Source organism: Engraulis encrasicolus, chromosome 7 (assembly GCF_034702125.1).
Source record: "Engraulis encrasicolus isolate BLACKSEA-1 chromosome 7, IST_EnEncr_1.0, whole genome shotgun sequence".
Taxonomy (NCBI): domain Eukaryota; kingdom Metazoa; phylum Chordata; class Actinopteri; order Clupeiformes; family Engraulidae; genus Engraulis; species Engraulis encrasicolus.
In genome coordinates, this window is record NC_085863.1 from 3,159,045 (window position 1) to 3,171,544 (window position 12,500).

The 12,500-nt window shown below is 43.5% G+C and overlaps 1 protein-coding gene across 1 annotated transcript in view; it reads right to left on the minus strand.

The window, feature by feature from the left end:
• Nucleotides 1-2,456: 2,456 nt before the first annotated feature.
• Nucleotides 2,457-12,500, minus strand: part of zgc:175280 (cationic amino acid transporter 2 family protein) — a 23,232-nt gene continuing 13,188 nt past the window's right edge. The window contains exons 9-13 of the mRNA XM_063204179.1: nucleotides 9,520-9,622; nucleotides 7,656-7,768; nucleotides 6,527-6,687; nucleotides 5,816-5,924; nucleotides 2,457-2,602 (exon numbers count right to left, since the gene is read on the minus strand). Coding sequence (XP_063060249.1) covers nucleotides 2,457-2,602; nucleotides 5,816-5,924; nucleotides 6,527-6,687; nucleotides 7,656-7,768; nucleotides 9,520-9,622 — 632 coding nt within the window. The remainder of the gene's footprint in view (nucleotides 2,603-5,815; nucleotides 5,925-6,526; nucleotides 6,688-7,655; nucleotides 7,769-9,519; nucleotides 9,623-12,500) is intronic.

Consider the following 12,500-nt stretch of genomic DNA (forward strand, 5'->3'; position numbering starts at 1 on the left):
CACATAGGCAGGCAGACCTAGACAGATGTGTACATGGGCACATAGGCAGACAGACGTGTACACGGGCACATAGGCAGGTAGACCTACACAGATGTGTACATGGGCACATAGGCAGCCAGACCAGATGTGTACATGGGCACATAGGCAGGCAGACCTAGCAGGATGTGTACATAGGCACATTATGAAAAGTGCAGTTATCACAGTAGTAATTAATACTTAGAGTTTGATGGTGGTGAGTATTTGTTAAAAAGGTAACATTAGTCAATGGGGCAGCATGAATTCTGTAGTAGTTTTGGGTAGGGTGCGCACATCCAAAAACACTTGTTGCAGGTGCCAGACAAAAAAGTCAGACAGTTGCATGCCTGCTGAAGATCCAGGGTGATCGAAACGTTGCTTTTTAAATAATAAAGTTTATTTTTTGAGCTTATTGGCAGTGTGCAGACCTACCTTTTTCAATAGCATGCATTCTGGAAATAATCTACCAAAATATTACACACTGCACTTTTAACCTGTTAAAACACTGCGTTATATAAATTTGCTGTTACCAGAATGGCAATGACCGTCATAGTGCATTACTAATATTATGGTAATTAAACATTGAGAGTATATAGAATTTATCTCAATATAATTAAAGGATAACTTCAGCCAATTTCAACAAGCAGTTGTAATGCTCACACTACCCTGGACTTGTCAGTACCTGAGATTTTTTTTCCCGAGATCCTGGTCATTGTTATGGCGGCAGATGTTTGTTAACATTTCGACAAATATTTTAATTTATTCCCAAAAACATCCAAAAGGTTACATGTATGCAACATCAGCAGACAGCTCACAAATAGCGATACGTTTTGGGAAAATATGGTATTTGGAGTAGGACTATGTTAGAAAGTTTTAATGTAGGCCTAAACAAGAGCTGCCCCCATAACAATAGCTCAGATCTCGGAAAGGGCTGAGCTAAAAAATGCAGCATCACCGGCTACTGAGAAGTCAAGGAGCATGAGCAATACAACAGCATATTGAAATTGGCTGAGCTGCTCCTTTAACCGTTTAATGTCAATCTAGCTACACTTTTGACACTTGTGAAGAAAAACTTTCACACAAACAGGATTCATCATTTATTTTAATTAAAAGACAAACATTATTCATGTATATTTTTATTAAAAGCATTTGTTGTAATTAATTATTGTATTTCAATATAATGTTTTCCATAAAAGCCCTTTTAAAATAAGTACAAAGCAAAAAACTTGCATACACACTTGAACACACTCTTACACGCGCGCACACAAACACACACACACACACCAACGTGTTTCCTGAATACTGGCCATGTTGTACAGAATGTGTGTTTCAGCACTGATGAAATTATACAGCAAAGCACTTACTCAACTGCAGTATGACACACACACAGACACACACACGATCACAATCGTACACACATAAACGCATACACACACACAATACACACTTTCGTACACACATAAAGGCATATACGCACAAACACACACATGTTCACACAACTGGCTCTCTATATATACTGTATATATTCTGGTATTGTACCTTCTCTAGATTCCCAGCTCAGTGTCATCTGGCATGGGGTGTTTATGTGGATGGTGTGGTGGGGACATGTCCATACCGCTTCTGAAAATGTCCCACTGTTTGTCGCCACCACTTTATAACAAATGAAATGTAAAAAATATTTAGTATGGACAATTTGTCCCCACCACTTTCCAATCCAAATGTACAGCGTTGGCAAGCAGCCACTCAGTATAGTCATCACATGGTGGAGTTCACATGGTGCCACTCTCAGCAAAGAGGGTGGAATAATAAAGAGGCTTCAAACTCCGCCCACCCAATGCAAAAGAGTGTGCTCAAGTTGGGTCTCCTAAGGGGGCGTTGTCCCCTACTTCTTCTATTGCACGTGAAGTGCTCTACCGCCATCTACAGAGCTAAGGGGACTCCATTTATTCTCAACCTCAGGACTCCAAAGGTCTCCTAACCGAAGGTCTCCTAAAGGGGCGGTCATCCGATAGCGAGTGGATACCAGAAATGAACTAGAATGACGTATCTCTGTCTATAAGATCTCTGCTATCAGTATTATAATCATCACATGGTGGCGCTCAGTAGTATTATCTGGAACATGGTGGAGTTCTGCAGTCTGGGCACCAGGGGGAGCTCTAGTCTGAAGTTTGGTCTGTGGCACCATGGGGCGCTGTTTATTGTGTGGTTGCTATGGTGCTTATAGTTTGGTTGCCATGGTGCATTTCGTTGTATTGTTTATAGTTTGGTTGGCATCGTGATCTAGAGTTTGGTTGCCATGGCATTTATAGTTTAGTTGCCATGGTATTTACAGTTTGGTTGCCATTGTATTTATATTTTGGTTGCCATGGCATTTATAGCTTGGTTGCCATGGCATTTATAGTTTGGTTGCCATGGTGTTTGTAGTTTGGTTGCCATGGTGCTTATAGTTTGGTCTGCCGCATGTCGTCGTCCATCTCGGCGTCCATCTTGTGTCCCGGGGCGATGCTGGAATGCCTGGAGGAGGAGGAGGCCATCCGCTTCTTCTGAACGCTGTGGCGCACGCCGTACGCAAAGTAGATCAAGAGACCTACACACACACACACAAGGAAAGGCAAGTTTATTTATATAGCGCATTTCATACACAGGTGCAACTCAATGTGCTTCACAAAGTTAACAAATGTAAATGAAAGGAAACAGGGAAGAAAGAAGGAAATGAATTAGAGTCAAAAACATTTAAAACATTAAGATAAAACATAAGGTAAAAATAATAATAAAATAAAACAAATTAAATAAACATAATAATAATAATAAAAAAAGAATGATATGTAATTTAAGCTAGGGGAAAGCATCTGAGAACAGCTTTGTCTTGAGTCTAGATTTAAAGCTATCAATAGTGGGTGCATTTTTTACGTCATCTGGAAGCTGGTTCCAGAGCTTTGAAGCATAGAAGCTAAAGGCTGCCTCTCCACACTTTGTTTTGACTTTTGGAATCACCAGCAAATTCTTCTCCGTTGACCTTAGTGACCTGGTTGGTGCATACAGCTGAAACATATCCAGTAGATGTGTGGGTCCCATTCCATTTAATGATTTAAACACAAGTAGCATTGCCTTAAAATCAATTCTGTAGCTTACTGGGAGCCAATGCAGCGATCTTAAAATTGGAGTAATGTGGTCGAACTTCCTTGTCTTTGTAAGAACCCTTGCTGCTGCATTTTGTACAAGTTGAAGCTGTTTAATGGTCTTATTGGGGAGGCCAGTAAAAAGACTTACAGTAATCAACTTTACTAGAAATGAAGGCATGTATTAGCTTCTCCAGATCATGTTTAGACATCAGGCCCATAAATTTAGAGACGTTTTTTTATGTGATAAAATGCAGACTTAGTAATAGCTTTCATGTGACTGTTGAAGTTTAGGTCACTGTCAATGAGGACCCCAAGATTTTTAACTGTTTCCCTTGCTTTCAGTCCCTTCGTTTCAAGGATAGTAGCAATCTTTTGTCTCTCCTCTCTTTTCCCAAATATAATTACTTCACACACACAGAGAGACAGGCATCAGACATTAAAGTAGATCAAGAGACCTACACACACACACACACACACACACACAGACAGGACATCAAACATTACACCATACGCGCCTACCATGTGCATGTGTGCATACCCGTCCCGCTGCCCTCCTGTCAATGCTGTGTGTGTGTAATGTGTGTGTGTGTGTGCATGTGTGCATACCCACCAGGGGCGTAGCACCAAATTTGGGGCCCTAGGAACAATTTCTTTCATGGGCCCCCTACTCACAACCCCCCAAACACCCCCCCCCACCCCCCCGCGCGAGCGTGCGAATGATATTGTCATCCTCCTTGCCTTCCTCAGAAAACCCCTCTAGGCCTACGCTTTCCTCCCCTTCACTTGAATCATCCTCATTTTCAATCATATGATAGCCTATCACAGAACAGACATAATGTCCTTATTTTTCACATCACCAGTTGTGAAAAGTCTGCTATCATATTCATAGAGATGACTTTTAATCACTTCATCGCTATGGTGTGAGGGGGAGGAGAGAGACTGGTAAATCTCTCTTCACAATGCATTTAGCCTAATATTTCGTGCACTAAGGAGACATGAGACATTGATATAGAACTGAACTTTCTTCAATATGCATCCCTGAACAGAAACACGCGCTCGCGCACACATTCATTCACTTGCACTGGCCCGCTGCACGCACCCGCACGTCATTTGTCCGTTAGTTGTTTTTTGGGAGAGCAAGGAATAGAGAATCAGCTGTGATTTACTGGCAGAAGCTTACTATGGAATGTCGCTTAAAATAGGCTGGAACAAAAGTATCGCTGTTTGGATTTGATGCCGTTATTCTCAACCTTTTAAAGTCAGGGCACCCCGAACCTAGTCACATAGAAATCATTATTTATTAGGCTACTGCATAGGCTATAGTTTCAGATTTAAATTGGCCAGTAACTATTTCACAGTAAATAGGGTAATTGTCATGAGCACTGAATGCAGATAGGCTACCTGCTCAGCACGGAGGTGTAGGCTCTGCCTATCTTTTGTCTTGCGCTTTGCGCAGATTAGAATGGCGTCAGCAGCATTCAAAACGCAGACTGGTGCCCCGTCAAAATCTCGTCATTAATTTACCACACTTCAGCTACAACGGACGTTGTCAGATGGCCGGGGAAAGTAACCAGAGATTTCCTATTGAGAGTGTTGAGACCGCAAAATGAAAGCAGAATGACGGTTCAGGACTGACAGCTCGCACCGCCACCTTGACATTGGCACTGATGAACGTGACGTTGATTAATATCGTTACGAGGACATAATCAATCTGCAAATGTGATGCACCCGATTGAGAAACTGCTTTTCCTCAACATTAGGATATTAGGCTAGCTAAAATATGCTCACCTTCTCTGAAGTTTGCACAATTTGCATCTGCTGTGACAGGGGGCATCTTCACGTTTGTGACATTTTCTTGATTCATTTTACAAATTAGCTTTGCTATTTGGATATTTGAACCAACATCGACCCTATGTTGGTCTTGTGACTTGTTATGAACATATCAAAGACAAATATGGGTTCAATAGACGATTACAATTATAGCCAAAAAATGATATATATTTTTTAATCTGACTCCGGCTATCACAGTAGGCCACACGGAATGGGAATGAGATAACCAGTTAGCCTACTGTAGGCGGTAATTTTGACATTTGGGCTCACCTTTCTTGCAAGAAATCAGCAGCAGTTGCTTCATCTGGTTTCCCCTGTCTCTCTTGCCTTTCTATTCTTTTGGTGAAACCTGGTGTTTTAGACATCTTTCATTGCTAACCGGCTGCTGCGTTTAATGCCTATAATGAAGTGAGTGAGTGTTGATTACGCATATTGTGCAATCAAAAGTCCGCGAGAGGGCGGACTAAACCAATGCGTACTGATTATGGGGGTGTTTGATATATATTGTAGCCTATTTGCAGGCTAGGATATCCAATTTAACAGATGTATTTCCAGAGAACATTGGAATTACATAAATTACCAACATGTATTGACATTATTGTAAAAATAATGTTTAAAAAAGCAAAACAAGAAGAACATTTTCCATAGGGGCCCCCCGGTGGGCCCCCCAGGTGGGCTGGGCCCTGAGAATGAGTCGGGGTTTTCCCCCCCTGTTCCACGCCGCTGATACCCACTGCCATCCATATAGCGTATCTCATCCAGGTCTGTGTGTGTGTGTGTGTGTGTGTGTGTGTGTGTGTGTGTGTGTGTGTGTGTGTGTGTGTGTGTGTGTGTGTGTGTGTACGTACCCACTGCCATCCATATAGCGTATCTCATCCAGGTCTGTGAGTCCAGCTGCACCATCAGGTAAATGTTGACAAACAAGCTCAAGACAGGAAGACACGGAACCAGAGGCACCTACACACACACACACACACACATATTACACACATTACACACACACACACACACACACACACACACACACACACACACACACACACATTACAGACACGCGCACACACACACAAACAAACACATTACACACACACACACACACACACACACACACACACACACACACAGACACACACATTACACACACACATTACACACATTACACACACACATTACAAACACACACAGTAATACAAAGTAATTATACATTTCATTATACAGTAAACCTCTTTCAAGACAAGGACACAAACAGAACTATCAAGGTGAACTGAAAGATGACGGGAGTGAAGATTTGGGTGTTTTGCTTCATTAACGTAGAACTGGCAGCAAATCTAAAGTGTTTTAAGGTGTACTGAGAAATACTTTTAGAATTTGTAATGTTTGTAGTAACCTAGTGTAGCCCACTGTAGCCTACCATTTCCATGTCCGCCATTTTCAATTTCCAAAAATAGACATTTTTAGAGGTGTGTCTTAGAATATGAATCCCACACAGCTGTACCTGTCTGATGTACCTTTAAACACAACTCGTGTGTGTGTGTGTGTGTGTGTGTGTGTGTGTGTACCATGAAGGCTGCTTTGGAGGTACTCTGCGGCTGCCTCCAGACGGCGATGAGTGCCAGCTGCAGCAGCAGGGCGGCGACACACACCAGCAGGATCATCCACCACTCAGATATCAAGGACAAGCCCCGACTCAGGATCAGGCTCAGCACCAACGCCACCACGACTACACACACACACACACACACACACACACACATTAGAAATATTCACACACACACACACACACACATTAGAAATATTCACACACACACACACACACATTAGATACACACGCATACGTAAGGGATAACGGCCGACGAGGTGACAGGTTATACGAAATTAATGGCGAGGCGGCGGCTCCGAAGTTTGGCGACGCGCGCAGCGCGGAGACAAAGTTGCCTCCGCCAAGCCATTAATTTCTATAACCGGTCGACCTCGAAGGCCGTTATCCCGCTTATCTGCCGTTATGGTGGGGTACTTTTTAATCTATTATCGTCTGTAAAGTTGTAGGAACCATGTTCTATCAAGATAGAATGTTGCTGTGCGGGCGTCCAACTTGACGCGCCTAGAATCTTGGCCATATACCACGGCGGGATGGCAGAAGTAACCTAACTTAGTCGCACGTTTGACGCCTGACAGGTTATAGGGAATTAGTTGCAACCCCATCAGCCAATCAGAAACGAGGATGCAGTTGCGTAGGCAGATAATGAACATTAGATAGACAGACACACACAAATATAGAAACATAGACACACACACACACATTCTGTACACTGTATAGACATATTAGAAATACGCACACACACAGTGTTGCCACATTTGCGACTTTTTGCCGTCCCTGGTGAAAAAAAACTTAATCTAGCGACGTAGCGACTTTTTGGTGCATCTGGCGACTTTTAAAAACGTGTCTTCATTGACAAAATCATTGTTTTTCAACATATTTGTAACTCTGCGATTTGTGTTATGAACGAACGCATGTGGGCACGTTTCCTACAGATCAGCGCGGCGTGCGTGACGCTGTGACGTCACATTTAACGTCATGACGTCATCTAGCGACTTCTAGCGACTTTTCAGCGAGCCAATAGCGACTTTGGTTGATTAGTTTTTGGCAACACTGCGCGCGCACACACACACACACACACACAGCCTTACTCATGAAGATGGTGAGGAGGGAGACGAACTGAGAGGAGGCGGGGTTAGCGCTGGGGGGCGGTTTCAGGATCCCCCACGAGCCCTTCTTCTCCTGCTCACCATCAGGCTGGTACCTGGAAACACACACACACACACACACCATCAGGCTGGTACCTGGAAACACACACACACACGGGCGCGCAAGCACACACACACACACACACACACATACACGGGCGCGCAAGCACACACACACACACACACACACACACACATACACGGGCGCGCAAGCACACACATACACGGGCGCGCAAGCACACACACACACGGGGGCGCAAGCACATACACACAAACACATGTTGCGGTTAAAGATATATAAGCAGCCTAGATAAAGCAAGCAGCCTAGGTGTGGTCCTTGACTGTTATCTGAGCTTTGGGCATCAATAAAATAACAATTACACACTGCTTACTTCCCTATCAGAAACACAACACACTGCTTACTTCCTTATCAGAAACAAGGGACGCGCCTTTAAAGGAACAGACCACCCTTTTTTGATTTTCACATATTTGCAGTATTTCCAAGCATTATTTATGAATGTGCATATAATTTTCGTCTATGTGTTGGCATTGCCCTGTTTAACAGTATAGCCGCATTAGGCATAGCAATGCAAGTCTATGGTACAAAATAAAACACAATCAAATGTACTTATAAACCATTTTAAAATTAATGTAAAATTCACCAGAGTGTAAAACGGTAATTTAATTCCGTCCAGTGACCACTTGTGGCTTGATGCTAAAGATACCAGTTACTTCCAGTGATTATGCTAAGCTATGCTAATAATTCTGATCCAATAAATCTAAGTACTGAAAACACTGAGACGAAAATGATATGCACATTCATGAATAATGTTGGGAAATACTGCAAATATGTGAAAATCAAAAAAGGGTGGTCTGTTCCTTTAAAGGTACACTGTGCAGGAAATGGTCAAAAAAGGTACTGCAACTATGCTGCTCATTGAAACTGGGCTGCCTATTGCCAAATTTGATCTTAACATGAAAGTTTACATAGTAATAAACACCTATTTTCTAGTATGGTCCAAGTAGAGTCATTTTTGCAGCTAAAAATTGCTATTTTTGGAAATTCAAAATGGCGGACCATGGAGAACGCCGAAGTTTTTCAGCTAGCGGGTGGGTCTGGCCTCGGATCTGAGAACGCTTTGAACGCTGTGCCCTGAGTCAGGCAAAACCAATCACAACGCAGCGATTTGTTTTGAGTCAAAGTGGGCGGGGTTTTGAGGGAGTGACGACGAACCTCGCAACACCATTGGGAAAGCACATCAACGGCAAAGATTGGTCAGAGTGCCGGCACGGTTTGAAAAAACAACAGGTTGTTCTCATCAACAATCTTCGGAGGTATCGTTCATCGGGGTCAGACTAAATTACTCCGGTCTCACATTTCGGCTGCTTTATCAGGCTAGATCACCTCCTTTGTCTGGTCTTTCAAAGAAAAACTCTGCGACAAGAATTTGACCAAAGACCTGTTCTGGCAGGCCTACACTGGCTGCGTGTCCCCGGATACCACTAGTTTCCAGACACGGCCCCCCATATACCAGTAGATTCCAGCCAAGGCCCCCATATATCAGTGGTTTCCAGTTTCTGTGTGTGTGTGTGTGTGTGTGTGTGTGTGTGTGTGTGTGTGTGTGTGTGTGTGTGTGTGTGTGTGTGTTACCTGAGTATAAGAATACACACGGCCACTAGTGTGTGTGTGTGTGTGTGTGTGTGTGTAATGTGTGTGTGTGTGTGTGTGTGTGTGTGTGTAATGTGTGTGTGTGTGTGTGTGTGTGTAATGTGTGTGTGCGTGTGTGTGTGTGTGTGTGTGTGTTACCTGAGTATAAGAATACACACGGCCACTAGTGTGTATGCAAAGAGTGTTCCAATAGACATCATGTCCACCAGGGCCTTCAGGTCAAACAGCAGCGCCATGATAGCTGAACACACACACACACATTACACATTCACACACACACACCTTACACATTCACACACATACACACCTTACACATTCACACACACACACGCACGCTAGCACGCACACACACACGCACACATGCACGTAGGCATGCACACACACACACACACGCACACACACACACACACACACATTAACACACATTAAAACCATCTTAGCTGATAATTGTGTGCACACACACACACACACCAGACTGGTATCATGAACACATCCGCGTTTGTTTGCTATGCGCCCAAGAGATGGAACGCCCTCCCCATTGAGATCCGATCAGCCAGCTCCATTGACTCCTTCAAGAAGCAGCTGAAAACCCACCTCTTCATCCTTGCCAACTCCTAGCTGCCAAGGCGACACAGTGTCCCAGCTGCCACAGCGTCCTTACTGCTCACAACCAGCCCTGGCAGGGGGCTCCCCTAGGTGGCCGCTGGTCTCTGCCTGAGGTTTCTTCCTGGCTATAGGGTTTTTTTTCTCAGACCTCATTGAGCTTTTTTTCCCCCCTACAAACTATGATTCAAGCGAAAGGGAGTTTTTCCTCACCCATGATGCCACCAGGGGCCGCATCTGAGCGCCCAATTTCTGTGTGACTATCTATGACTTATGCTAGACCCAGCCACTATGGACCTTACGCATCTAAGAATCCTGGTCCTAACCTACGTTGACCTATGTCTCTAAAATCTCTATCTATCTCTTCTTCCTCTGCCTTCCTGCTATCTCTGCCTCTAATCTCTACCTCTCCTTTTAAATCCATCTCTAACAATGATGGGTTTTTTGTTTCCCATTTGTTAAGCACTTTGATTTACATGCCTTGTATGATACAGTGCTATACAAATACCAGGGATTAAAATTAACGTCGTCCCGTCGTCCCGGGGCCGTATTGAATTGCCATCGGGACGATAAGATATTTATTTTGGGACGACCTCGGGACGACGAGACATAAACGACAAATAAAGTTTGCATTAAAAAAAGTTTCCATAGGCTAACATTTGTAGGCTAAATCAGAGCGGTGCTTGGTCGGAACATAACATTTAGGATGTGAAAGGAATGGGATAGGCGACCTCGCGTGTGTGTCGTTTTGCGATTGACAGAATTGCCTTAATTGTTGCCGAATGTTGGGCTGCACTGTTTGCTTACGACTCAGCATCATGCGAAAGCATGGGCGAGAAAATATTACAAGTAGCCTGCTTTTCTTGCTTTCACACAAGGCTGTAGTAGACTCTGCTAGTTGGCCTCCGTTACACGAGCATCTTGCATGCACCTGTGTTACTAAAACTAAGAACGGCACGGTGATTAGGATTTCGCCCCTTCATTCTTTAAAAAATGCAACATGGAGCGGCGTTTCCGTGGCTTAGGCTATCTAGTGGTCGCAGAATCCTCAAAAATGTCATAACTTATGTAGACTGTTTCAGCAGCTCCTGTCGCAAATCCTCCTCATTGCATGTTGTTTTAACGACGTGGAAATGTCCATGATCAAGTCTACTCGAATCAACTATGCGCGAAGAAACACTTCACATCGACTGCTAGCCAAACTGCGCGTGTAGTCATCATTCGGGGATGTCTAGTCAAAAGGCGTTGTGAATCATTGAAACATTCTTAGTTTGAAAGACAGCTTGAAGATGGGAAGAAGGGGGGAGAGAGAGAGAGCGGGAGGTGTGTGCCTGTCGGGCGCCGGCCCGTGTGACGGTTGGCGGCACTGGGAGAGAGAGGGAGAGGGAGAAGTTGGATGATCAAATAGCCTAACTCTTAAACAACGCTCTGCAACCTGTTAAATCCCTCTTGGCATATAGCCTATGTTAACAAATGATCAATCGCTATCTTTGTGAGGAGAAATGGATTCGTTGGGTGTACAAATTTATCACGTGTAGCCTGACTTGCGCTGTTCATTCCCTTGGTCATGGTGACGGGAGGAGACTTTGGCGATAGTGCGCACTCTGCGCTCATCTACTGTCACAACATGGATGTTGCAAACTGAGCGGCACACTATTGTCAAAGTAAATCAAACTTAGGCTACACTTGTTATTAAGCATAGCCTACAGGAAATGTGTTTTGTTGGCTTCCAAACTATTTCTTTTTTTAATTTCTAAATAAATGTAAGCCTAGACTTGCATGATGGATAGAACAACGTTATGTAGCCTTGGCCTATCAAAGGGTAAAAATTCTTTACATTATGGAATTTTATGCCTCATTGTGAAGCTATGGTACCAAGTCCAATGCCATTTATTTTTTCTCTCTTGAAAACATGTGCCCCTCTGACCCAGGCAGGCATCACTGCTAGGTGTTTGGTTTAATGCCCAACAAGTTGCTGACATTGTGCACAGTATGCCAAAAAGCACCAGTAGCCTACACCTCCAGTCAGTGATAAGCCTATTTCTTTAACCATGTTTCAATATAATACAGTAACCAGTGGCCAGACATTTGTCTTTAGGATGGACCGTCCATCTTTTCAGTGCCTTGTCCGACAGCATTAAGCCAGACACTGGTTGATTAAAATGCTTTAAAATGCATGAAATAGCATCTAAGAAACACACATTTTCTTGGGGGGTACCAAAAATATGTCAGTCTTTTTACTGTCGCAGAATGGTCACCCTAGAAAAATATCAACATTTTCGGGACGGTTCACAATCATTTTCGGGACGGTTGTGAAAAAAGTTAATTTTAATCCCTGACAAATACAATTATTATTATTATTATTATTATTATTATTTTCTTGCGGCAGAAAAACAATTTTGTCACGTGACTAGGATCACATGGCCACGGCACATTTCTGAAATGAGTGAAAATGCTCTGCTGTGCCCTGCCCCCTAAGCTGCCAGTAAAACAACATTTCTGCTGCTTTACTTTGA